A 26601-nucleotide genomic window follows, 5' to 3' on the forward strand; every position below is an offset into this window, starting at 1 on the left:
GACCCCGCCTCTCGCCTGAAACGTTTGCTAGAGATAGAATAGAACATTTGCTCTAGCATTCCTCCTGACCCCACTAGGGACAAAGGTGTTAGAAAATGGAAAGTTCTGTGTTGGGGAGTCAGTGGTATCATATAGTGTCATGTCCTGCCAAATGCTCAGTCCAATTTTGCTTTTTCCCAGGTTGCAGAATTTACAAGAGATCATAGAAAGCGCTGCTGACTTTCTCCACATTGTGCACTCACTTGTGGGCAATAGAGTAGTTCAGGATATCTTCATGCCAAACAACTTACAACTTGCAGTTACTTCATCTTCGAGGTTTCTGTCTTGATGTGCTTGATTCGGCCATCATAATTTATTACGGTTGTATTTCTTACGAACAAACTCAGATCTTTTACACAGTTCAGGTTTAGTGGGATCAAGATTATGTTCATTTGGACAAAATATTTGGAACACCACTCACATCGAGGCTTAGATTAATATTGACTATTTTCCTTCACTCTCACAGATAAAACAAATCGTTGGTATATTAGTTGGTATATTACTGTGATGCATGTGTGCATGAGCTGTCAGTTGATTTAAAAAATATTGGATTAATCACTCTTTAGCGCTGTGATTAACCACAATTAATTATATGCCTAAGGTTGTAAGCTTGTAACATAAATATGCACCTTTTCAAAAGAATGTTTAGGAAAATATTTTATCTAAAAAAATTGTCTGAAGATTGTGAGGCTTGATGGTTTTTATATTCAGGAAGGAAGTATTTTGTTTCAAATGTTAAGTTAGAAGTGTTAACTATAAACTGCTTGTGCTTTGTGGAAGGATAATTAATTTATGCAATATATATACCTTGATTTTATCCAAAATTTTTGAAAGCAAAATTGGCTGCTGAGCACACAAGTTTTGACTCTCCTTTTTTATCTTTTCACTCAACTTTGAGACTCTGCATTGTTGACCGTGATGTAGACCATGTACTGAGCTCAGCACATGGGAGGCAACACGGCTCCCTCTGTATGGATTCATTTGGAACCTGGTGATGAGGCGACAGTTGCTACCGGATATATTTGTGCATGCAAAATGTAAAATCTGGACAAGGAGGCGATCAAGCGAAGCAACATAAAGTGAAAAATGTTCAACTTTTAATACCGTTGCAGTTGCGTCCCATGTGTTGGGTTCATATGCAACAAGAGAGGGAAGAACATCCAACCTTCCCCACAAACGCCAGGGCTTGAAATTTAATGGAAATACATATGTAACTCTAAGACAACAGATTTAACCACTCAGGATAAAAACAATGCAGTTCATCAATATAGTGGAGAAAATATTCTAACAAAATGTTGTTGTTTTTGTTTTTTGCCTTCAGTGTTGTCCCTCTAAGGTCAAATTATAAAGATCAGATTACCTTCTTGGTCAATCTGTTCTGGGCAGCAGCTGAAAGAGAACTTCAGTCAGGAGAGAAAACCCTGGAGCATCTGGCATCATTGTGTTCATATGAAACATTTCCTTTTGATAACCGACACATGGATGAAAAATATCACTGTGACTTCCTGTTGGATCTGAGCTCCCAGGTGAAGGACTGTGAGACTAAAACAGGTCTGAGTCTCTTTCCATCATTACAGTCAGTTTTCCAATCAGCTCCTCCAGTCTGGATCATAAACCTCTCAGAGAGAAAAGCCTCCATCCTCCTGGAAGTGATGAAGCTCCAATCAGAGAAGAAACGAGTGAAGCTGACAGACTGCTCACATGGAGAGAGTGAAGCGAAGAGTTTCCTACAGTGTCTGCCTTATATCTCAGAGCTCAGGTACAGTCATTTTACAAACCAGAAATAACTTCACATACAAACAGTACATTGTTGTTTTAAACATCTGTACCCCAGGTTCAGTTTCTGTTGTTAAATCTGTGATTTAGCTGTACATATTGTAAATATCCACTTTTGTGTATATTGTGCAAATTTACAACATTGATTCCAAGTTCTTCACAAATGTCTATTCAAGTTAATCACATTCCAAAAAACCTCCCATTTAACAGGATGAAACCTCTAACAGAACCTGGCTCAGTACAAGTGGCCATCTGCCATAACAGAGCAAATCCAGAATAAAGAAACAGATGTACATTCAATATTAATGAAAGTAAAACGTAAATAGCAGGAGAGGAAGAACGATTAGTTGCTTATCTCAGCCAATGCCAGGGACATACCACATCCAAACAGAATGCCGGACCAGATGTAGCTTCTGCAGAGAGACGAGAACTGAAAGAAAACTCAAAGGTAATAGCAGGTAATGCAAAGTGGAGAGTAGTAGAAGAAAAAAGTGAGAAAAATGGTCAGTTTTTCCTCCAGTAACCTCAGCCTATAGCAGCATAACTACAGGATTTGCTTTAGTTAGTCTAACTATCAGTGTTATCACAAAGGACAGTTTTAAGCCTCGTCTTAAAAGCAGACAGGGTGTCTGCCTCAGGGTCTAAAACTGGGAGCTGGTTCCACAGGAGAGGAGCCTAATAACTAAAGGGTCAACCTTCTATTCTACTTTTTGAAATTCTGGGAATCAGCAGTAAACCTACAGTTTGTGAGCAAAGTCTTTTGTTAGAAACATGTGGAACAATCAGATCTCTGATGTACGTGAGGAGGAGAATCTCAAATTCTACTCTGGATTTAACGGAGCCAATGAAGGGACCTAAAACAAGAGAAACATGATCTCTTTCAGTTTTCACCAGAATTCTTGCTGTGACATTTTTGTATCAGCTAAAGGCTTTTAACTGCATTTTGTGGCCTTCTTGATAGTAAATAATTACTTTAGTTCAGCTTTGGACACACAGGATTTTAACCACATGTTCTGGTCAAAAATAACAGAGATGCTCTCAGCATAACAGTGAAAATGTATTTCATGCCGGGTTTTTGCAATTAGAACCATAAAAGAATTGGTCCGTGCACCGAGCCCTGTGGCACTCCAGTGATAAGCCTGGAGTGGTAAGAAGATTTACCCTTCACAGGGTTTTCCCTATAAAACTTGCTAAGCCTGGTGGTCTGTACACCGTGTTTGTATTAAAATATTCTAAGTTGACAGGAAATGTAAAAATATTACTGCGTAATACTATTTAAACTATTGGGTCTTAAAAACAACAAATACAAAAGTGCAATTTAAATGAATATACATTTTTTGCACTTCTGTTAAATCCAAATTTAATCAGGCCTCTCAAGGCCCTCCAGCCTTTCAGGGCCCCATAAGTGCTAAAAGTTTAATACAGACCACAGGTGTAGAAATCTAATATTTGGTTATTGAGAATAATTAGATCAATGCTGTTAAATTTGACTTGTTTCAACATGAATAAATTGAAAGACTTTTAATTGTTTAACATTTAAATTTAAGATTTTAAGGAGCTGGCAAGTTTACTTTGTAAAAGTTAAAGAACAATCTTCATAGTTGGAATGTTTTGTTACCATAGCTGTGAAGATTTGAGTATTTTGTGTGTTTATTTTTGGCTTCCTTGTCCTGCGAGTCTCTGTCTCCTGTTCTCCCCTTGATTGTTTCACAGCTGTGTCTAGTTTCCCTGATTACCTCCTGTGTATTTAAGTCCACCTGTCGTCTCTGTCTCTTGTCGGGTCCTCGTCTAACGGCTAATGTCGTGTTTCTCAACCCTGGTCCTCACTCCCCCCTGCTCTGCATGTTTTAGATGTGCCTCTATTCCAGAACAGCTTATTCAAATGATTGCATGACCATCAATCATTTGATGGTCATGCAATTCTCTGGGTGAATTGTATCACCCAGAGATACAATTCAGGTGTGGCAGAAGGGAAACGCCTAAGACATGCAGGACAGGGGGGCGCTGAGGACCAGGGTTGAGAAACACTGGTCTAACGTCTTTGTCGTCTGTCAGTTTCCCTGTGCTGCCTGAGTCTGTTTGAGTCAGTTACCTGGAATCATCATTAAATCTTCATCATCATCATCATCATCCACCTGGGTCTGCCTGCGTTTTCACCTCATCACCTTCAATTCATGACAATAGCAACAATCTGATGCTTTGAGTTTAGTCTTTGAGTTTGAGCTCTTTGTTCACAAGTACGTCTTCGTAAACTACAATTATCACTGATGGCCTTAAATGTTGGCCAATTAAATTCGGCCCCTTCTCCCAGATTTCATTACATCTGTGGTGAAATGCTGTTAGAGGTTCTGATGTTATTAGCAGGAAGAGGGGCCCCTAAATCAGATTCTGCTCAAGGCCTCACACAACCTTTGACCGGCCCTGGATGATGAGTTAAATCAGCTGCACTGCACATCTCTGCTGGATACACAGAGACAAACAGGAGCTTTAATTATGTGGCTTTAGTAGCTCTTCCATTTCGTCCCTATTGAGTCTCTAATAAACACCACAGAGAATGTTTTGGTTACCTGTGGGATGAGTCTTTCTGATCACCGGCCCATACCTGTCAAGTCTCCTGATTTTTTCTGGGAAACTATTGTTTATTAGCCCTTTCCCCATCGTGCTTCAGTATTAGTATTTTCACGTAAATATCTCATGCATTCACATGAACAAACCAGAATACGTTGGACAGGTAGAATTTAATCCTGCCTAGTGCTGTCCCCTTCTTACTTAACCTGTTGGTCTCAGGTTGTCATTCACAATGACAGGGGTGTCAAACTCCAGTCCTCAAGGGCCGCTGTCCTGCAGTGTTTAGATGTGCCACAGGTAAAAAACACTGGAATGAAATGGCTTAATTACCTTCTCCCTGTGTAGATCGGTTCTCCTGAGCCTTGCTAATGACCTAATTATTCTTTTCAGGTGTGGTGCAGCAGAGGCACATCTAAAAGTTGCAAGACAGAGGCCCTTGAGGACTGGAGTTTGACACCCCTGTCACGAGAGGACCCAAATTTGGGTCCTCTTGTGACAGACAGGTTAAAACATTTTCAAACCAGTACAAGCAAATTTTGTGGTTGACTGCATCAAATGCAGCACTGAGATCGAGCAAAACCAGAACAGACACAAGTCCTTTATCTTAGTCCAACTAAGATAAAGGACTGAAACTCCTCAAACAGGTCATTACTAATTAGATTCTCACATTCTTGATTAGCCACTATTTTCTCAAGGATTTTAGACAATATATTACAGACTGATATCTAATCTTCCTTTGTTCAGTCACCTTGATTGAGAAAAAGTTTATTCAGTAAAGGTTTAATTACAGCTGCCTTCAAAGGCTGTGGTTCATGTCCATGAGCTAAGAATAGGTGAATCATATCTAAAATGGGGGCAGTAATCAAAGACAACACTTCTTTAAATAATTTGATTGGATCAAGGTCCAACATGCATGTTGAAGGTTTGGAAAAGCTAATATTTTTGATAACTCAGAAAGGTTTGGTTCATTTGACAGTGCAGTGTGAAAGCAAATAACTCCAGCTAAAATGTTGCAATTTTGGTCCCCAATCGAACCTGGGCTATCGGGCGAGGCTGTCAGGTGTGGAAAACGCATTGAGAGCTTAAAATGGAAAATGGACAGGCTCCCAAATACATAACAAAATGTTGATCCTTTATTCCTCAGCCTGCACTCTTCCATCCTTGGCCCAAAACCTCCTGAAAGTTCATAAGACCCAGTTTCAAATAGTGGTGAGCTGGTGATGAAGATAATAATAATATCCAAAAATAAAGATGTACATTGATCCACTAAAATCCAATGCCATAAATGTAATTAATATGATTATTTCTATGACCAGTAATAACGGTAGTAATAAGTGTCTTAATATCAATATTATCTGTGTCAACAACTTGACATCTGCTGCTTATGAAATCTTATAATGGATAAATTGTGGTGTGATCACTCTACCCATAATGTGCGCAGCATCAGAACTTCTGCGTCTTCATAAGTTAATAAAGAACATACTGTTAGCAATATTTTTGTCTTCATAATTTATTTTTGAAGTAAAGAGAAGAATCTGAATATTAACAGTCTTCCTGTGAAGTTAACAGATAAACAATTACCAGTTGTATAGATGCATTTAACAAAGTAGAAACTCATATTGTTTAGCAGTGCTATGAATTATAAGCAAACAGGTTTACAGCTAATTGTCATAGAACCTCAGACATTAGAAACAATTAGATAATAGTGACTATTTTGAAAATGATATACATCTTGCTAAATGTTACCCTACTTAGCGTTAGCAGCTAAAAGGAGAAGGTTGCACCAATAAATTGTGATCAGCCGATACTTAAATGTGAAACCAATTTTATCCATTGAATCTTTTTTATCTCGACAAAGGTCTCAAAATCAATCACTGTTCTCAATTGCTCTGCCTTGAGAGAGGTTTGACTGATACATCCATCCACCAGGTCATGTCTGCATGTTTGTAGTTAACCCAGCTGTTGTCAACTCAGAGATTTTCCTTGCTATATTTAGCAGTATTCAGACGAAAACATTATTGACTGAAACCAGAATTGGCAGGTCAGGCTTTATAAATATCGGTGATCGGCGATCAGCCAGAAAACTACAGTTGGTGCTGTGAGGATTTGAGTTTTCTCTGTGTGTTTTCTTTAGCTTCTGTTTCTAGTGAGTCTCCTGTCTTCCCCTTGATTGTTCCCAGGTGTCTCGTTCCCTGATTTACCCTCTGTGTATTTAATGTCACCTGTGTTCTTTGTTCCTTGTTGGGTCCTAGTTGTGTGTCATTGTATATGTTGAGTCTAGTCGTTTCAGTTGCTACCAGTGGTGGAGCTTTTACTTTCCGCTCTTCCTGTGCTGCCTGAATTCATGGACTCATCATTAAACTTAATTTTTCTCACTTCAACTTGGGTCTCAGCGTCTGCTGCACCACCTCAAATTGTGACAGGTGCACCGCTAAAAGTGAGAATAATTCTCATGATTTGACTTCTTTAAATTTTAAATAATCTTTCAAAAGCTTTCCATTCTCAATGTTTATAATTTCTCTCAAATTGCAGTGCTCTTCTGTGGTTGATGTGTGTTTTTAAACACAGTTGGTATTTCTGCTTAATCATGACAGACTTAAATTCATAAGTGTTAGCTATCTTCTTTTTTACCAAGAGTATTTTTCTGTCTTTGTCATGACAGTTTTGAACCTCAGACGTCTGAAGAATCTGCAGAAACCAGGTTCTTAGTGAATCTGTTCTGTGCAGCAGCAGAGAGAGAAGCACAGACAGGAGAGAAGATGCTGGAGATGTTGGCATCTGTGTATAAGTATAAGACATTCCCTCTCAAAGAGAAATTGTGTGGTTTTTTCTTGGACCTCTTCACATTAGAGCTTAATGAAGGCTTGAATGTTGTTCCATCACCACATACCAAGAGCTCAATTCTTCTTGATGTATTTAAACTCAACTCAGAGAATGAAAAATGGTCCAGGTGAGTAAAATATTCTTTATATCATTTACACGTCTCTGGGTTGGGAATTAGGTATAAATACAGCTCTTGCCTCTTTTATGGGCACCAACATAAGGGAATATTAGTATATTTAACAAGAAGAATTAAATCCTTTTCTTACATGGTTTATGCTTATCTGAAATGTTTCCTCCATGAAGAGTAATGATGATGTTCTGATGTGAAACACCAGAAAATACTGGAGTGTCTCAAGCTGACACTTTTGTATTGTCCCATGTGACCAGAACACATTTACAATCAGTGTCCAATTAAAAATGAGCTAACTCCGTATGTTTAAGTTCTATGCATCCCTCTAATACAATGGTTTTCCTCTTTCAGCCAACATTCTACAAATATTCCTGAACTAACCAGGTTCTTAGTGAATCTGTTCTGTGCAGCAGCAAAGAGAGAACATGAGAAAGGAGAGAAGATACTGGAGCATCTGGCATCAATCTGTGCAAATGAGACATTCATTTCTAATTATGGCGATTTCAATGATGATGATGGCATCAAAAATTGTTGTGACTTCCTGTTGGATCTGAGATCCCAGGTGAAGGACTGTGAGACTAAAACAGGTCTGAGTCTCTTTCCATCATTACAGTCAGTTTTCCAATCAGCCCCTCCAATCTGGATCATAAACCTCTCAGAGATCAAACCCTCCATCCTCCTGGAAGTGATGAAGCTCCAATCAGAGAATAAACCAGTGAAGCTGACAGACTGCTCACATGGAGAGAGTGAAGTGAAGAGTTTCCTACAGTGTCTGCCTTATATCTCAGAGCTCAGGTACAGTCATGCAGTAATTTACCTACTAGCAATGTTTATACTAACTATATATTTTTGATCAAATGAACCCAAAATTTTATTCCACAAAGATTAAGTGACATAGATAATTGATCTACATTATGTCAATTGTTCCTCTTTTTGTTGTGATATGAATAAATCAAATACTGTCAGGAACAGAGACCAGAAAAATATGGGCAAAATAGGAAGAGAGTCCAATGTAGTCCTTTGGGTATTTGTAGTGTTTGTTAATATTACAGAGGAAAAAAGACAACAAAAAATAATAAATAAAAAAATAGTAATAATAATGTGAAACATTACAGATCATAATGAAATAATAATACTACTAAATGAACTAATCGTGAAGTAATAACAATATTAACAATAATAAATTGAAGCTTCAGAGGAACCCACTCAGCCCCCAAAGGATGAAATACTTAAGCTATTATCAGTGATGATGATAATAATAATAATAATAAAAAAGTACATGGAAAATCAATAGCAATAATAATTGTAGTAACATTCAACAATAATTGAAAAACGATTAAAAACATTAGTTTGATAGATTCAGTCCAAGAAAAAAAAACTGAATGTTTGTATGTTAGATTAGGTAATAATCTGTTAAGTCTATCCAGAAACTGATTCAGCAAAACAAAGTGATTTATCATGAGGTCCATTAAATATGTAATAAATATTGTAGTATTACCTTCATGATAGAGATATTTTTATTTGGTTGTCTGAATGTTTTATTGACATAGAATTTAACATGTTTTATATCCATCCATTGGAAAAGTTAAACACTGTAAACGTTTCCTCCAGTCCATCCTGTCTAACTCGTCCCTCATGTTTTCAGTCCTCAGCAACATGAACCATTACTGGCTGCTGGTCTAACTGGTTTTAACCCATTTAACCCCAATAGTCACAAGAGTGACCAAGAAATTTCTTTCACTTTCAAGGACTCCAAAAAGCTTCCTGATTAAATTTTCAGTTAATGTTCATGAAACATTGAAAGTTTAGCGTGTTTGGATAATACTTATGCAGTATCACATGTTTAGAGTAAATTATCACATGACCAGAGCTGATTATATCTTGGTGGCACCTTGGAGAGAAGAAGACTGCCACTAACCTCCCAAAGAAGAGCCTAGCAATGTAATGTATGTTTATTAAAACATACAAGAAAGATGTTAGGTGCACATAATCTTTAAAGTATCTAGTTATGATATACACCTTTGCATTTACAAAAATTGGTTGGTGTGTGAGCAGGGTGTGTAAACATGTCGATGGTCTCAAAAGTGACCAGTGGGATAATACATTAGACCTAGATGGACTTATTTAAATACATACCATATTCTTCCAATTCCTAACTTCTTCCTTTTTAAGATTAATTTTGAGTTTGGTTCTTCATCTGTTAGACTTAGTGATGGCCAGATAAAGCATACAACAATGTAGTTATGAGAAAAATGGAATCCTTTCTGATTTTGGTAGTGGAGGTTTAAACATGGACTATAGGAGGACAATAGGCCATTTCCTATATGATCAACTGATGGGAAAAGAGGATGATCTCCTCCTTCAACAGTCATGTGGCATTCTGTTACCACCTGCAAAAGTTTATGATGAAAGGACAACTGTCTCTCTGATGTACCCTTTAAAAATAAAGAGGATCTGTTTTATGAAATTTTAAATCAGGGTCGAAGGAGATCGGCGGCAATAACGAAACCAAACGCTGTTACTGCTAGAACAAATATGCTCGATTTATTCCCCACAGAATACAGTACAAAACACTCTATGACTAAACACGTGATGCTCGATTCATTCAAGTTACCAGCGCTTACCTCGTGAAACGTGGCCGGAGAGCCTTCGGCCTAGAGATAGAGCAGTAGCATCAACGTAGCTGGGCATTCGAACGCGATCCACAGCAGACTCTGACTCAAACCGCGGGCTTTTTCGTATTTTATCTCTTAAACAAAAGAATGTTCACGTGCAAAGGGGGAGTGGCCATCTCCATCCTTGCAGGCGAGCCATCCAATCAGAGGTAGCCGCTCTCTGACCATGAGCCAATCATGGGCTGAGAGCGTCAACCAGCGGACAAATCAGAGCCCAACCCAAGTCAACCAGAGCTAAGCACGCCCTGTTCACGTGATCCGCGTGAGCTTAATTTGCATAATATCCTGAGCAGTTTTATCAAAGCATCAAGTTACAACAATAATAGAATAATAAATGAAAAGATAATAAAAAATAATGATTATCAAAGGACATAAAAGATAATAATAAAAAATAATGATTAAAAGATAATAATGAAAAAATACCAGATCAGGATCCTAATGAGGTTCTGACACAAGATGAGAAAGAACTATACAGAGACCGATGTCAAATAGATCAATGAGCACATGAGAGGTGTAGACCTTCATGACCAAATCCCCTCAAGGTACAGAGTCATGATGAGGTCCAAGAAGTGCTGGTGGCCCATCCCAAAAGCACACGTGTAAATAGGGTGATGGTAGTTTAGGAGGTTGGAGTTTATCTTGTAACTGGTGGGTGAGCGATTTGCTCATCATGGGTTGTTCATCATGTTATCTTAAGCAAAGGTTTGGCATAAGGTCAGTAGGTCATGGAAATAGATCTCAAATGGACACTTCTCTTCAAGTTATGACAAGATGTGACCAAGACACTCACTGGTCAGTCAAAGCAAGAATCGTTTCCAGAGATGTTGCTTTTGCACCACCAATGCCTTGGAGAAATTCAAGGCTTTATTGCACATTGAGTGCTTCAAGAAAGAACATGGAAAGTAAGGAGGGGATGAGATGACCCAAAACTGAAGAATACCAAAGTCACCAAATGGTGAGAAGGAGCCAAACCTCTGGCCTTTGATTCCAGGCCTTGGGGTCTGGTATCCTGTAACTTTCAGGTGTGTCCCTGGTCCAACACACCTGAATTAAATGGATCAACTCCTCAGTATGCAGTCCACTTCTCCAGAGTCCTGCTAATCACCTGATTCAGGTGTGTTGAAGCAGAGATGGATGGAAAAGATACATGATTCTCAATCCCTGGAGTTGGAGACCCCTGGACTAAGTCTGTTGAGTCTTACTGCATGACGGTGTGACAAATGTTCATAATTTTCAGAAATATAAATAAAAGCCTCTACTGTAGAGGTTATCTTTATGATCTATGTTACTGTGATGACACTACAACTGACTGAAGTTCAGTATAATTATACATAAACACTCAAGCAGTCAAATTTACCTTGGTTAAAATATACAGAGAGTCAGATTTGTACTTTGCAGAGCAAATGTTGCACTAAAGTAAAGCTGTGACGAGATATATTCCGATAAAGAAACAATGTTCACATATTATGATCATGTCTAATTAGAAAAAGCACTTTTAGCTCATCTTAGTTACTTAGTATAAAAACACCATATTATCCCACCGGTCATAATTGTGACCCATCATAAAACACACTTTTTTATATATTTTTACACAATTTTTAAAATTATTTCCCCTTGATTAGTTCAAAGGGCTATCAATGACATCTGATTTTAATATTTTCATGTCTGGGATCAAATTGGGATTAAATGGGTTAATGAAGGTCTCTGTGTGAACAAATGGTTCCCAGACAACAATGTGGGAGAATATCAATGTTTGTAATGAAATATATTGAGCTGAAGCTGTTTGGATCATGTGAGAGAATAATGAAATGATGTAAATAATTTAAACACTAAGCGACAATAACACAGCCATGTTAACAGCTCCTTATCCACCCAGAGAAAAACTGCAGTTAAAACAACTGAAGGTAGGAAAACCTGAAAGATAATAACTCTGAGACCTGAGTCACAGGATCAGTGTTTGTGTTGTTGGTGCAAACAGTATGTGATCAAACACATATTTGATCAACTGCTCTAATCAAATATGTGTTTAACAAGTAATTTCATCATATACAGGACAGATAAGTCAAAGATGGACATCATAGTGTAGTTGTATTTGTTCAGCTCAGATCAAATCATCTCTAAATGTTTTCTTTTTGCAGTTCTTCTTGGGATTGGGATGATGGGAATTATGATCCTGATGAAGAAACCAGGTTCTTAGTGAATCTGTTCTGTGCAGCAGCAGAGAGAGAACATGAGACAGGAGAGAAGATACTGGAGCATCTGGCATCAATCTGTGCAAATGAGACATTCATTTCTAATTATGATTTCAATGATGATGATGAATTCATGAAAGATTGTTGTGACTTCCTGTTGGATCTGAGCTCCCAGGTGAAGGACTGTGAGACTAAAACAGGTCTGAGTCTCTTTCCATCATTACAGTCAGTTTTCCAATCAGCTCCTCCAGTCTGGATCATAGACCTCTCAGAGAGAAAAGCCTCCATCCTCCTGGAAGTGATGAAGCTCCAATCAGAGAATAAACCAGTGAAGCTGACAGACTGCTCACATGAAGAGAGTGAAGTGAAGAGTTTCCTACAGTGTCTGCCTTATATCTCAGAGCTCAGGTACAGTCATGCAGTCATTTACCTAATTGCAATGTTTATACTAACTATATGTTTTTGATAAAATGAACCCAAAATTTTATTCCACAAAGATTAAGTGACATAGATAATTTATCTTCATTATGTCAATTTTTCCTTTTTTGTTGTGATATAAATAAATCAAATACTGTGTCAGGAACAGAGACCAGAAAAATATGGGCAAATAGGAAAAGAGTCCAATGTAGTCCTTTGGGTATTTGTAGTGTTTGTTAATATTACAGAGGAAAAAGAGAACAAGAAATAATAAATAAAAAAAATAAATAAATAGTAATAATAATGTGAAAAATTACAGATCATAATGAAATAATAATACTACTAAATCAACTAATAGTGAAGTAATAACAATATTAACAATGATAAATTGAAGCTTCAGAGGAACCCACTCAGCCCCCAAAGGATGAAATACTTAAGCTATTATCAGTGATAATAATAATAATAATAATAATAATAATAATAATAATAATAAAAATAATAATAATAATAATGAAAGTACATGAAAAAACAGTACCAATAACAATTGTAGTAATATTCAACAATAATTGAAAAACAATTAAAAACATGAGTTTGATAGATTCAGTCCAAGAAAAAAACTGAATGTGTTTGTATATTAGATTAGGTAATAATCTGTTAAGTCTATCCAGAAACTGATTCAGCAAAACAAAGTGATTTATCATGAGGTCCATTAAATATGTGATAAATATTGTAGTATTACCTTCATGATAGAGATATTTTTATTTGGTTGTTTGAATTTTTTATTGACATAGAATTTAACATGTTTTATATCCATCCATTGGAAAAGTTAAACACTGTAAACGTTTCCTCCAGTCCATCCTGTCTAACTCGTCCCTCATGTTTTCAGTCCACAGCAACATGAACCATTACTGGCTGCTGGTCTAACTGGTTTTAACCCATTTAACCCCACCTGTCACAAGAGTGACCAAGAAATTTCTTTCACTTTCAAGGACTCCAAAAAGCTTCCTGATTAAATTTCCAGTTAATGTTCATGAAACATTGAAAGATTAGGGTGTTTGGATAATACTTATGCAGTATCACATGTTTAGAGTAAATTATCACATGACCAGAGCTGATTATATCTTGGTTGCACCTGGGAGAGAAGAAGACTGCCACAAACCTCCCAAAGAAGAGACTAGCAATGTATGTTTATTTAAACATACAAGAAAGATGTTAGGTGCACATCATCTTTAAAGTGTCTAGTTATGATATACACCTTTGCATTTACAAAAATTGGTTGGTGTGTGAGCAGGATGTGTAAACATGTCGACGGTCACAATAGTGGCCAGTGGGATAAAACATTAGACCTAGATGGACTTATTTAAATACATACCATATTCTTCCAATTCCTAACTTCTTCCTTTTCAAGATTAATTTTGAGTTTGGTTCTTCATCTGTTAGACTTAGTGATGGCCAGATAAAGCATACAACAATGTAGTTGTGAGACAAATGGAATCCTTTCTGATTTTGGTAGTGGAGGCTTAAACATGGACTATAGGAGGAAAATAGGCCATTTTCCATATGACCAACTGATGGGAAAAGAGGATGATCTCCTCCTTCAACAGTCATGTGGCTTTCTGTTACCACCTGCAACAGTTTATGATGAAGGGACAACTGTCTCTCTGATGTACCCTTTAAAAATAAAGAGCATCCTAATGAGGTTCTGACACAAGATGAGAAAGAACTATACAGAGACCGATGTCAAATAGATCAATGAGCACATGAGAGGTGTAGACCTTCATGACCAAAACCCCTCAAGGTACAGAGTCATGATCAGGTCCAAGAAGTGCTGGTGGCCCATCCCAAAAGCACACTGTACATAGGGTGATGGTAGTTTAGGAGGTTGGAGTTTATCTTGTAACTGGTGGGTGAGCGATTTGCTCATCATGGGTTGTTCATCATGTTATCTTAAGCAAAGGTTTGGCATAAGGTCAGTAGGTCATGGAAACAGATCTCAAATGGACACTTCTCTTCAAGTTATGACAAGATGTGACCAAGACACTTACTGGTCAGTCAAAGCAAGAATCGTTTCCAGAGATATTGCTTTTGCACCACCAATGCCTTGGAGAAATTCAAGGCTTTATTGCACATTGAGTGCTTCAAGAAAGAACATGGAAAGTAAGGAGGGGATGAAATGACCCAAAACTGAAGAATACCAAAGTCACCAAATGGTGAGAAGGAGCCATACTACTCTCCTTTGATTCCAGGCCTTGGGGTCTGGTATCCTGTAACTTTCAGGTGTGTCCCTGGTCCAACACACCTGAATTAAATGGATCAACTCCTCAGTATGCAGTCCACTTCTCCAGAGTCCTGCTAATCACCTGATTCAGGTGTGTTGAAGCAGAGATGGATGGAAAAGATGCATGACCCTCAATGCCTGGAGTTGGAGACTCCTGGACAAAGTCTATAGAGTCTTCCTGTATGACAGTGTGACAAATGTTCACAATTTTCAGAAATATAAATAAAAGCCTCTACTGTAGAGGTTATTTTTATGATCTATGTTTCTGTGATGACACTACAACTGACTGAAGTTCAATATAATTATGCTTAACCCCTTAACTGATGGGGCCAGTTAAGGGGTTAAACCTGTTTTTCCTAAAGGATCTTTGATGACGAGTGTAAATCTAATTTTAGGAGTTTCTGATTTTCTGTTCAGTCTGAAGTTTAAACCTGATCCACTTCCTGTGTTTTTAACACAGAACCAGTTTTTACATCCAGAGAATCAGATTCTCTGAGCTTTTCAGAGCCGCTGCTGGTCCAACTGGGCCTGATGGGACGTTTCAGAAACTCCAGGATTTAACCCCTTAACTGGTCCCATCAGTTAAGGGGTTAAACACTCAAGCACTCAAATTTACCTTGGTTAAAATATACAGATAGTCAGATTTGTACTTTACAAAGCAAATGTTGCACTAAAGTAATGCTGTGGCAAGATATATTCCAATACAGAAACAATGTTCACATATTATGATCATGTCTAATTAGAAAAAGCACTTTTAGCTCATCTTAGTTACTTAGTATAAGAACACCATATTATCCCACTGGTCACAATTGTGACCCATCATAAAACACTTTTTCACATATTTTTCCACAATTTTTAAAATTATTTCCCCTTGATTAGTTCAAAGGGCTATCAATGATATCTGATTTTAATATTTTCATGTCTGGAAAAAATTGGGATTAAATGGGTTAATGAAGGTCTCTGTGTGAACAAATGGTTCCCAGACAACAATGTGGGAGAATATCAATGTTTTTAATGAAATATATTGAGATGAAGCTGTTTGGATCATGTGAGAGAATAATGAAATGATGTAAATAATTTAAACACTAAGCGACAATAACACAGCCATGTTACCAGCTCCTTATCCACCCAGAGAAAAACTGCAGTTAAAACAACTGAAGGTAGGAAAACCTGAAAGATAATAACTCTGAGACCTGAGCCACAGGATCAGTGTTTGTGTTGTTGGTACAAACAGTATGTGATCAAACAGATATTTGATCAACTGCTCTAATCAAATATGTGTTTAACATGTAATTTCATCATATACAGGACAGATAAGACAAATATGGACATCATAGTGTAGTTGTATTTGTCCAACTCAGATCAAATCATCTCTAAATGTTTTCTTTTTGCAGATCTTTTGGTTGGTATTATGTGAGATATGATCCTGATGAAGAAACCAGGTTCTTAGTGAATCTGTTCTGTGCAGCAGCAGAGAGAGAACATGAGACAGGAGAGAAGATACTGGAGCATCTGGAATCAATCTGTGCATATGACACATTCATTTCTAATTATGGAGATTTCGATGATGATGATGATTTCATGAAAGATCATTGTGACTTCCTGTTGGATCTGAGCTCCCAGGTGAAGGACTGTGAGACTAAAACAGGTCTGAGTCTCTTTCCATCATTACAGTCAGTTTTCCAATCAGCTCCTCCAGTCTGGATCATAGACCTCTCAGAGAGAAAAGCCTCCATCCTCCTGGAAGTGATGAAGCTCCAATCAGAGAAGAAACCAGTGAAGCTGACAGACTGCTCACATGGAGAGAGTGAAGTGAAGAGTTTCCTACAGTGTCTGCCTTATATCTCACAGCTCAGGTACAGTCATGCAGTCATTTACCTAATTGCAATGTTTATAAAAACTATATATTTTTGATAAAATGAACCCAAAATTTTATTCCACAAAGATTAAGTGACATAGATAATTTATCTACATTATGTCAATTGTTCCTCTTTTTGTTGTGATATAAATAAATCAAATACTGTGTCAGGAACAGAGACCAGAAAAATATGGGCAAAATAGGAAGAGAGTCCAATGTAGTCCTTTGGGTACTTGTAGTGTTTGTTAATATTACAGAGGAAAAAAGAGAACAAAAAATAATAAATAAAAAAATAGTAATAATAATGTGAAACATTACAGATCATAATGAAATAATAATACTACTAAATCAACTAATAGTGAAGTAATAACAATATTAACAATAATAAATTGAAGCTTCAGAGGAACCCACTCAGCCCCCAAAGGATGAAATACTTAAGCTATTATCAGTGATGATAATAATAATAATAATAATAATAATGAAAGTACATGAAAAAACCATAGCAATAATAATTGTAGTAATATTCAACAATAATTGAAAAACAATTAAAAACATTAGTTTGATAGATTCAGTCCAAGAAAAACAAACTGTGAATATTTGTATGTTAGATTAGGTAATAATCTGTTAAGTCTATCCAGAAACTGATTCAGCAAAACAAAGTGATTTTTAAATATGTGATAAATATTGTAGTATTACCTTCATGATAGAGATATTTTTATTTGGTTGTTTGAATTTTTTATTGACATAGAATTTAACATGTTTTATATCCATCCATTGGAAAAGTTAAACACTGTAAACATTTTCCTCCAGTCCATCCTGTCTAACTCGTCCCTCATGTTTTCAGTCCACAGCAACATGAACCATTACTGGCTGCTGGTCTAACTGGTTTTAACCCATTTAACCCCACCTGTCACAAGAGTGACCAAGAAATTTCTTTCACTTTCAAGGACTCCAAAAAGCTTCCTGATTAAATTTCCAGTTAATGTTCATGAAACATTGAAAGATTAGGGTGTTTGGATAATACTTATGCAGTATCACATGTTTAGAGTAAATTATCACATGACCAGAGCTGATTATATCTTGGTTGCACCTTGGAGAGAAGAAGACTGCCACAAACCTCCCAAAGAAGAGCCTAGCAATGTATGTTTATTTAAACATACAAGAAAGATGTTAGGTGCACATCATCTTTAAAGTGTCTAGTTATGATATACACCTTTGCATTTACAAAAATTGGTTGGTGTGTGAGCAGGATGTGTAAACATGTCGACGGTCACAATAGTGGCCAGTGGGATAAAACATTAGACCTAGATGGACTTATTTAAATACATACCATATTCTTCCAATTCCTAACTTCTTCCTTTTCAAGATTAATTTTGAGTTTGGTTCTTCATCTGTTAGACTTAGTGATGGCCAGATAAAGCATACAACAATGTAGTTGTGAGACAAATGGAATCCTTACTGATTTTGGTAGTGGAGGCTTAAACATGGACTATAGGAGGAAAATAGGCCATTTCCCATATGACCAACTGATGGGAAAAGAAGATGATCTCCTCCTTCAACAGTCATGTGGCATTCTGTTACCACCTGCAACAGTTTATGATGAAGGGACAACTGTCTCTCTGATGTACCCTTTAAACATAAAGAGCATCCTAATGAGGTTCTGACACAAGATGAGAAAGAACTATACAGAGACCGATGTCAAATAGATCAATGAGCACATGAGAGGTGTAGACCTTCATGACCAAAACCCCTCAAGGTACAGAGTCATGATCAGGTCCAAGAAGTGCTGGTGGCCCATCCCAAAAGCACACTGTACATAGGGTGATGGTAGTTTAGGAGGTTGGAGTTTATCTTGTAACTGGTGGGTGAGCGATTTGCTCATCATGGGTTGTTCATCATGTTATCTTAAGCAAAGGTTTGGCATAAGGTCAGTAGGTCATGGAAACAGATCTCAAATGGACACTTCTCTTCAAGTTATGACAAGATGTGACCAAGACACTTACTGGTCAGTCAAAGCAAGAATCGTTTCCAGAGATGTTGCTTTTGCACCACCAATGCCTTGGAGAAATTCAAGGCTTTATTGCACATTGAGTGCTTCAAGAAAGAACATGGAAAGTAAGGAGGGGATGAAATGACCCAAAACTGAAGAATACCAAAGTCACCAAATGGTGAGAAGGAGCCAAACCTCTGGCCTTTGATTCCAGGCCTTGGGGTCTGGTATCCTGTAACTTTCAGGTGTGTCCCTGGTCCAACACACCTGAATTAAATGGATCAACTCCTCAGTATGCAGTCCACTTCTCCAGAGTCCTGCTAATCACCTGATTCAGGTGTGTTGAAGCAGAGATGGATGGAAAAGATGCATGACCCTCAATGCCTGGAGTTGGAGACTCCTGGACTAAGTCTGTTCAGTCTTACTGTATGACAGTGTGACAAATGTTCACAATTTTCAGAAATATAAATAAAAGCCTCTACTGTAGAGGTTATTTTTATGATCTATGTTTCTGTGATGACACTACAACTGACTGAAGTTCAATATAATTATGCTTAACCCCTTAACTGATGGGACCAGTTAAGGGGTTAAACCTGTTTTTCCTAAAGGATCTTTGATGACGAGTGTAAATCTAATTTTAGGAGTTTCTGATTTTCTGTTCAGTCTGAAGTTTAAACCTGATCCACTTCCTGTGTTTTTAACACAGAACCAGTTTTTACATCCAGAGAATCAGATTCTCTGAGCTTTTCAGAGCCGCTGCTGGTCCAACTGGGCCTGATGGGACGTTTCAGAAACTCCAGGATTTAACCCCTTAACTGGTCCCATCAGTTAAGGGGTTAAACACTCAAGCACTCAAATTTACCTTGGTTAAAATATACAGATAGTCAGATTTGTACTTTACAAAGCAAATGTTGCACTAAAGTAATGCTGTGGCAAGATATATTCCAATAAAGAAACAATGTTCACATATTATGATCATGTCTATTTGGAAAAAGCACTTTTAGCTCATCTTAGTTACTTAGTATAAGAACACCATATTATCCCACCGGTCACAATTGTGACCGATCATAAAACACTTTTTCATATATTTTTCCACAATTTTTAAATTATTTCCCCTTGATTAGTTCAAAGGGCTATCAATGATATCTGATTTTAATATTTTCATGTCTGGAAAAAAATTGGGATTAAATGGGTTAATGAAGGTCTCTGTGTGAACAAATGGTTCCCAGACAACAATGTGGGAGAATATCAATGTTTTTAATGAAATATATTGAGATGAAGCTGTTTGGATCATGTGAGAGAATAATGAAATGATGTAAATAATTTAAACACTAAGTGACAATAACACAGCCATGTTAACAGCTCCTTATCCACCCAGAGAAAAACTGCAGTTAAAACAACTGAAGGTAGGAAAACCTGAAAGATAATAACTCTGAGACCTGAGCCACAGGATCAGTGTTTGTGTTGTTGGTACAAACAGTATGTGATCAAACAGATATTTGATCAACTGCTCTAATCAAATATGTGTTTAACATGTAATTTCATCATATACAGGACAGATAAGTCAAAGATGGACATCATAGTGTAGTTGTATTTGTCCAACTCAGATCAAATCATCTCTAAATGTTTTCTTTTTGCAGATCTTTTGGTTGGTATTATGTGAGATATGATCCTGATGAAGAAACCAGGTTCTTAGTGAATCTGTTCTGTGCAGCAGCAGAGAGAGAACATGAGACAGGAGAGAAGATACTGGAGCATCTGGAATCAATCTGTGCATATGACACATTCATTTCTAATAATGACGATTTGGATGATGATGATGAATTCATCAAAGATCATTGTGACTTCCTGTTGGATCTGAGCTCCCAGGTGAAGGACTGTGAGACCAAAACAGGTCTGAGTCTCTTTCCATCATTACAGTCAGTTTTCCAATCAGCTCCTCCAGTCTGGATCATAAACCTCTCAGAGAGAAAAGCCTCCATCCTCCTGGAAGTGATGAAGCTCCAATCAGAGAAGAAACCAGTGAAGCTGACAGACTGCTCACATGGAGAGAGTGAAGTGAAGAGTTTCCTACAGTGTCTGCCTTATATCTCAGAGCTCAGGTAAATCGGTTTTATATCAAAAGTTCAACTAAAATTAACCATGAATTTTTATGTTATGGTCACTACAATGTTAGAATGGTACAGGAAGATTTTGTAGACCGTGATTTAGTTGAACAAAGGGGGATATTATTTCAAAAAGTACAGATTTGTTCACAGATCTAGAGAAGTTTAAGTTAAACGTGAAAGAATTCCAGCATTTCTATACAAACTGAGGAGGTGGCCTTGACTTAGTACTTTTTTACACCAGGTACAGTGATTACTTTGGCCGACAGGTGCAAATGCACAGCAAACAAAAAAAGACGCAACCAAAAAAGTGTTGAAACCGGAATTGCTCCAGACTGCAATTGTTTTTGCTCTATTATACTTAAAATTACACAAAATAATTTTTTACAATGTTTTTAGTTGTAGTGGAGATCTGCAAATATCTTGTGACTATTTTGGATAATAAGTTAAAATTTACCTGCTATTCAGACAACATACAAAGAAGGGCCAGCAAAGATTATTTTGTCTTAGGAGGCTGGCAAAGTTTCAAGTTGAAAAGTCATTGATGATCCTATTATATAGATCATATATTGAATCTGTGTTGACCTTTTCCCTCCTCTGATGATTTGGAAATCTTAGTATTAGATCAAGAAATGCCCTTAGTAGAGAAATACATACTAGCAATAAGATCTTAGGAGTTGAACAAAGCTCACTTACAGAACTGTGTAAAAAACGAATCATTGGGAAAACTAAAGCCATTTTCGCTGACACTTCTCATCCTTTACATGCTGAGTTCCAGTTTCTGCCTTCTGGCATCAGGCTCAGACTTCAAAGTATAAAAAGAAACAGGTACAAGCTCTGTTTTGTTCCTACAGCAATATCTCTTTTTAATGCAGGACAAGGTAGGAGGACTTGCATCTGATTTAGTGTTTACAGCAACTGTTAGTGAATAATGAAATACACTGCTGTATTCTTCCCATTATGTGTTGATTTGTCTTTCATGTCCTTCTGGTATGTTTTGATGTTTTAATTTTTTAATCTTCAATACTTTGGTCTTTTAGTTTTTATACTTGCTGCAACATTAATTGTCCAATTTGGGATACGAATAAATCTGAAATCTAAAAAGAGGAACAAGGACATAGGACACAAAGCCAAACCTAAAAACTCAAGAGTCTTGACAGGGACAAGACTGTTTAAAACCTAAAAAATGGGGATATACAATCGCTCACTGAAAGAACCGGGGAAACAGAAGCGCGAATTTCACAAGCAGAGGACGATGTCACTTCCCTTCAAGGTAGAGTTAAATCACTGGAGAAAACAGTGGAGGTGCTTTCTGACAGAGTTGCGGAGCAAGAGGACAAGAGCAGGCGCTCCAACCTGAGACTGGTCGGGCTGCCTGAAAAATCCGAGGGATCGGATCTGTGTGGCTTCTTGGAGAAGTGGCTCCGAGAGACATTAGGTGAGGACTTCACCTCGTCCCGCTGCGTGGAGAGAGCCCATAGGATTGGGCCCCTTACCTCCAATCCTGCGGCTCCAAGGGTTGTTTTAATGAAGTTTCTGAGCTATCGGGACCGGGAAGCAACTCTGAAAGCCGTCAGGAAAATGAAAGAGGTACACTATAAGAACCACCGCGTCACCTTCTTTCCTGACCTTTCGGCCGAGACTCGCAAGCTGCAAAGGCGCTTTGATGGAGTGAAAATCCGGCTTCGTGCCCTTAAAGTTCGGTATGGCATTCTGTATCCAGCCCACTTGATCATCACACACAATGACAAACGCCGTATCTTCAAATCCGTGGAAGAAGCCGAAAAGTATATTGATGGAATAAGCTCGCAGGCTGAGGACAACTCCAAGACTTAGTATGTACTCGCTGTTCTTTTTCTGGCATGGTTCCTAAAAGTAACTCAATATTCTCAGAACGTTTTGCTTCTGTGTGTGGAAAAATGAACACTGTTAATATTTCTTTATAACATCTTTGTAATGTTAGCAAATCTCGCCTTAATTATTGATATTTTGGTCAAAGCAATTTTTTGTTTATGCCAGCCAACCCATACATGACCATCGTTATGCGTGTAGACTTTTACGTTACCCACTTGGTGGCTGCAACGTTTCATATAACCCAAGTTCAATATTCAGAAGGGGTTAACGCCACATTTCGTTTGGGGAAATATGTGGAGATTTGGGTTATAGGGCTCACTCTGGATACTGTATTTTTGTGGACTTTACACTACTTGAATGAAAGAATAGGAAGGGGCCAATGTATTTTATTTGTTTACATCTCCAATTACACAATTTATGTCTGTTTGTCCTATTAACATATCTAGTTGGAATGTTAGAGGTCTGAACAAAATGGTCAAGCTTAAACAAGTGATGGACAGGATCAAACAGATGAAAACTACAATATGCTTCTTGCAAGAGACACATTTGATTGAAAAAGATGTGAATAAAATTAGAGCTAGGTGGCCTGGTCAGGTATTCTCCTCTAGTTTTACAACCCATGCCCGGGGAGTCATAATACTGATTCACAAATCAATTCCATTTGAACTAAAAAATAAATACTTTGACCCATCAGGGAGATTTATCATTCTTAGTGGGACTATAATCTCTACAATGGTCAATTTTGTATGTCTATATGCTCCCAATGGTGATGATCCTGCCTTTTACCAAAATTTGTTTTTAACCATGTCAGCTTATAACGGTCCATTTATAATTGGTGGAGATTTCAATTGTGTTTTAAATCCTGCGATAGGCCGCTCAAATAGTTCTGTCATGTCCCACCAACAAGCCAGGAAAACCATCAAGAAATATATGAAAGATCTAAATTTAATTGAGGTTTGGAGACAACTTTTTCCAAATAAAACGGAGTACTCTTGCTTTTCAAGCACCTTTAAAACTTACTCGCGAATAGACTTTTTTCTGATCTCTTCTAGTCTATTATCTACAGTTCAAAAATGTTGGTATGAAGCTATTCTACTCTCTGATCACGCTCCAGTTATCCTATCAATAAATTTACCAAACTATTGTCGGTCTTCAATCCAATTTCGATTTCAAGCTAAATGGTTTAAGTCTGAAGGGTTCGAGGAATTTCTTAAAGGGAAAATAACTGAGTATTTCAATTTTAATACAAACCAAACCAGTGCATCAATAAAATGGGAAGCATTTAAAGCCTATATAAGGGGGGAAATATTGAGCTATACTAGGTATAAATCAAGACTCCATTTGAATAAACTAAAAAACATTGAAAATCAAATCAAAGAATTGCAGGAACAGATGTATTACTGCAATGACACTGACAAACATAGGAGACTTCTTTTATTAAAATCAGAATATAACGAGCTCACTACTAGCAAAATAGCAACTAATCTATTATGGTTAAAACAATCATATTACGATCAGGGTGAGAAGGCAGGAAAACTCTTGGCCTGGAGGCTTAAAAAGTTACAGACTAATCGGGCCATAAATTTAATCAAATTAAATAATGGTGAGAATCTGGTGGATCCAATAAGTATAAATGATGCTTTTGCAAAATATTATCAAAATTTATATACATCACAATATCCAGACAACACAAACAAACAGAAGCATTTTCTGGACCAACTTCAGTTTCCAACCCTGTCAGAAGAGAGTAGAAAAAATTTGGATGAAAGGCTGAGTGTTGAAGAACTTAAAATGGCTTTAAGCCACATGAACTCTGGTAAAGCTCCTGGCCCCGATGGCCTACCAATTGAACTTTATAAGAAATTTCCAGATAAACTACTGCCCCCTCTACTCGAAGCGTTCAATGAATCTTATGAAAAAGGCACCCTACCTCCATCATTACGTTTGGCAACTATTTCTCTTTTATTGAAGCCAGGCAAACCCCCAACAGAAATGGGCTCATATAGACCCATTTCTTTAATGTCCTGTGACACAAAAATTCTATGCAAAGCTTTGGCTCGAAGGATTGAAACGTATATCCCTAATTTAATCTCAAATGACCAAAACGGATTTGTTATTGGGCGCCAAGCCTTTCACAATACCCGCCGATTACTTAACATATTATATGCAAAACAGTTTGCTATGGATCATGCCTTTCTGTCATTAGATGCTGAAAAAGCTTTCGATAGGATTGAATGGAGTTACCTCTTTGATACCCTTAAGAGATTCGGCCTAGGAGGAAAATATTTAAAATGGATTCAATTATTATACACTGAGCCAGTGGCTAAAGTTGCGACAAACGGTCAACTGTCAAGATGTATAAACCTCTGTAGATCGACACGACAGGGATGCCCACTGTCCCCCCTTCTTTTCTTGTTTGCCATTGAACCGCTTGCCATGGCAATACGTAAATCCCCTGAGATCACCGGCATTCAAATTGGGGATGTAGAGCACCGATTGTCTCTTTTTGCAGATGATATTGTTTTGTTTTTAGCTAATCTGGAAAAGTCTATTCAAGCTGTTGATAAAATCCTGAAGGAATTTGGAGAATTCTCAGGATATAAAGTCAACCAAAAGAAAAGCTCCTTATTAATGCTGAACAGAAATAACCCTCCAATACAAACGCAATTCACATGTACCGATGAGGGCTTTACTTACCTAGGAATTAAGATTGACCGAGACATAGAGAAAATGGTTTCTATAAATTATGATCCTTTAGTGCAGAAAATATTAGTTTCCCTAGAAAGATGGAGCGAGATGCCAATCTCAATGATAGGTCGTATTAACATCATTAAAATGTCCATTCTCCCAAAGTTCTTATACCTTTTCCAGTCCATTCCTTTACACATTCCAGCTTCCTTCTTTTCTTCTTTGGATAAAGCCTTTAACAAATTTATATGGAACAATAAACGCTCCAGATTGCGACTCTCTCTTCTTTATCTACCGTACGATCGAGGTGGGCTTAGAGTGCCGAACATTAAATTGTATTATTGTGCTGCGCAGCTTTGTGCTGCTTCCTGTTATTTTTCAACCGGTGACATTCCCTGTTGGGTACAAATAGAAAACAACTCGGTAACATTACCTTTGACATCCTATTTTTACTCAGCTGAACTTAAATATCTATTAAAAAACACCAAAAATCCTTTTCTCAAAAACACAATATCAGTTTGGCACTACTCCCATACAGTTTTAGATGAGGTGTCCAAGATCTCATGTCTATCGCCTATTTGGGGAAACAATAGATTCAAGCCGGGAAGAGCAGACAGGGGGTTTAGAATATGGATGAATAAAGGCTTAAATAAAATAGGGGACCTTTATAGTGAAGGAGTTTTGATGTCCTTTGAACAACTGGTAAATAAGTACAGCCTGCCCCAAAAGCATTTTTTTAAGTATTTACAGATTAGAAGTTTTATTTTTGCCTCTCTGAAATCTACGACTGAACCTCCACTCTCTACCATAGAGAATATAGCTGTTCACCATAATCAGAGTAGAGGCCTACTTTCCAAATTTTATAATATTTTACTTTTAGCTTCAAAAGAAAATAGTCTCTCATATTTACAAGCCTGGAAAACTGATCTGCAAACGGAAATCCCTGAGGATGAATGGAATAACTCATGTCTATTGGCACAAACGCAAACTATTAACACAAGGTTTAGACTATTGCAATACAAATGGTTATTTAGAACGTATATCACTCCTGTAAAACTTCATCATTTTAATTCAAATATTCCTGATATCTGTGTTAAATGTAATATAGATAAGGGTACTCTTTTCCATTGTATGTGGCAATGTGTAGAGCTTCAAACTTTCTGGAAGGAGGTTATTATGTTCATCTCTCGTTTGATCGAACAGGATGT

The 26601-nt window shown here is 37.4% G+C and overlaps 1 protein-coding gene and 1 long non-coding RNA gene across 2 annotated transcripts in view; one reads left to right on the forward strand and one right to left on the reverse strand.

The window, feature by feature from the left end:
• Positions 1-26601, reverse strand: part of LOC148156467 (uncharacterized) — a 261721-nt gene that overhangs the window by 58402 nt on the left and 176718 nt on the right. The gene's annotated exons all lie outside the window — the stretch shown is intronic.
• LOC148156468 (uncharacterized) overlaps positions 1-26601 on the forward strand; it is a 75575-nt gene that overhangs the window by 44494 nt on the left and 4480 nt on the right. Inside the window, exons 11-16 of the mRNA XM_088010377.1 lie at positions 1361-1798; positions 7046-7333; positions 7688-8131; positions 12150-12611; positions 16293-16754; positions 20387-20848. Of these exons, the coding sequence (XP_087866503.1) occupies positions 1361-1798; positions 7046-7333; positions 7688-8131; positions 12150-12611; positions 16293-16754; positions 20387-20848 (2556 nt within the window). The remainder of the gene's footprint in view (positions 1-1360; positions 1799-7045; positions 7334-7687; positions 8132-12149; positions 12612-16292; positions 16755-20386; positions 20849-26601) is intronic.

The sequence above is a fragment of the Poecilia mexicana genome, unplaced genomic scaffold (genome assembly GCF_051168715.1).
Source record: "Poecilia mexicana isolate PSO_F unplaced genomic scaffold, ASM5116871v1 scaffold_11, whole genome shotgun sequence".
NCBI classification, from domain to species: domain Eukaryota; kingdom Metazoa; phylum Chordata; class Actinopteri; order Cyprinodontiformes; family Poeciliidae; genus Poecilia; species Poecilia mexicana.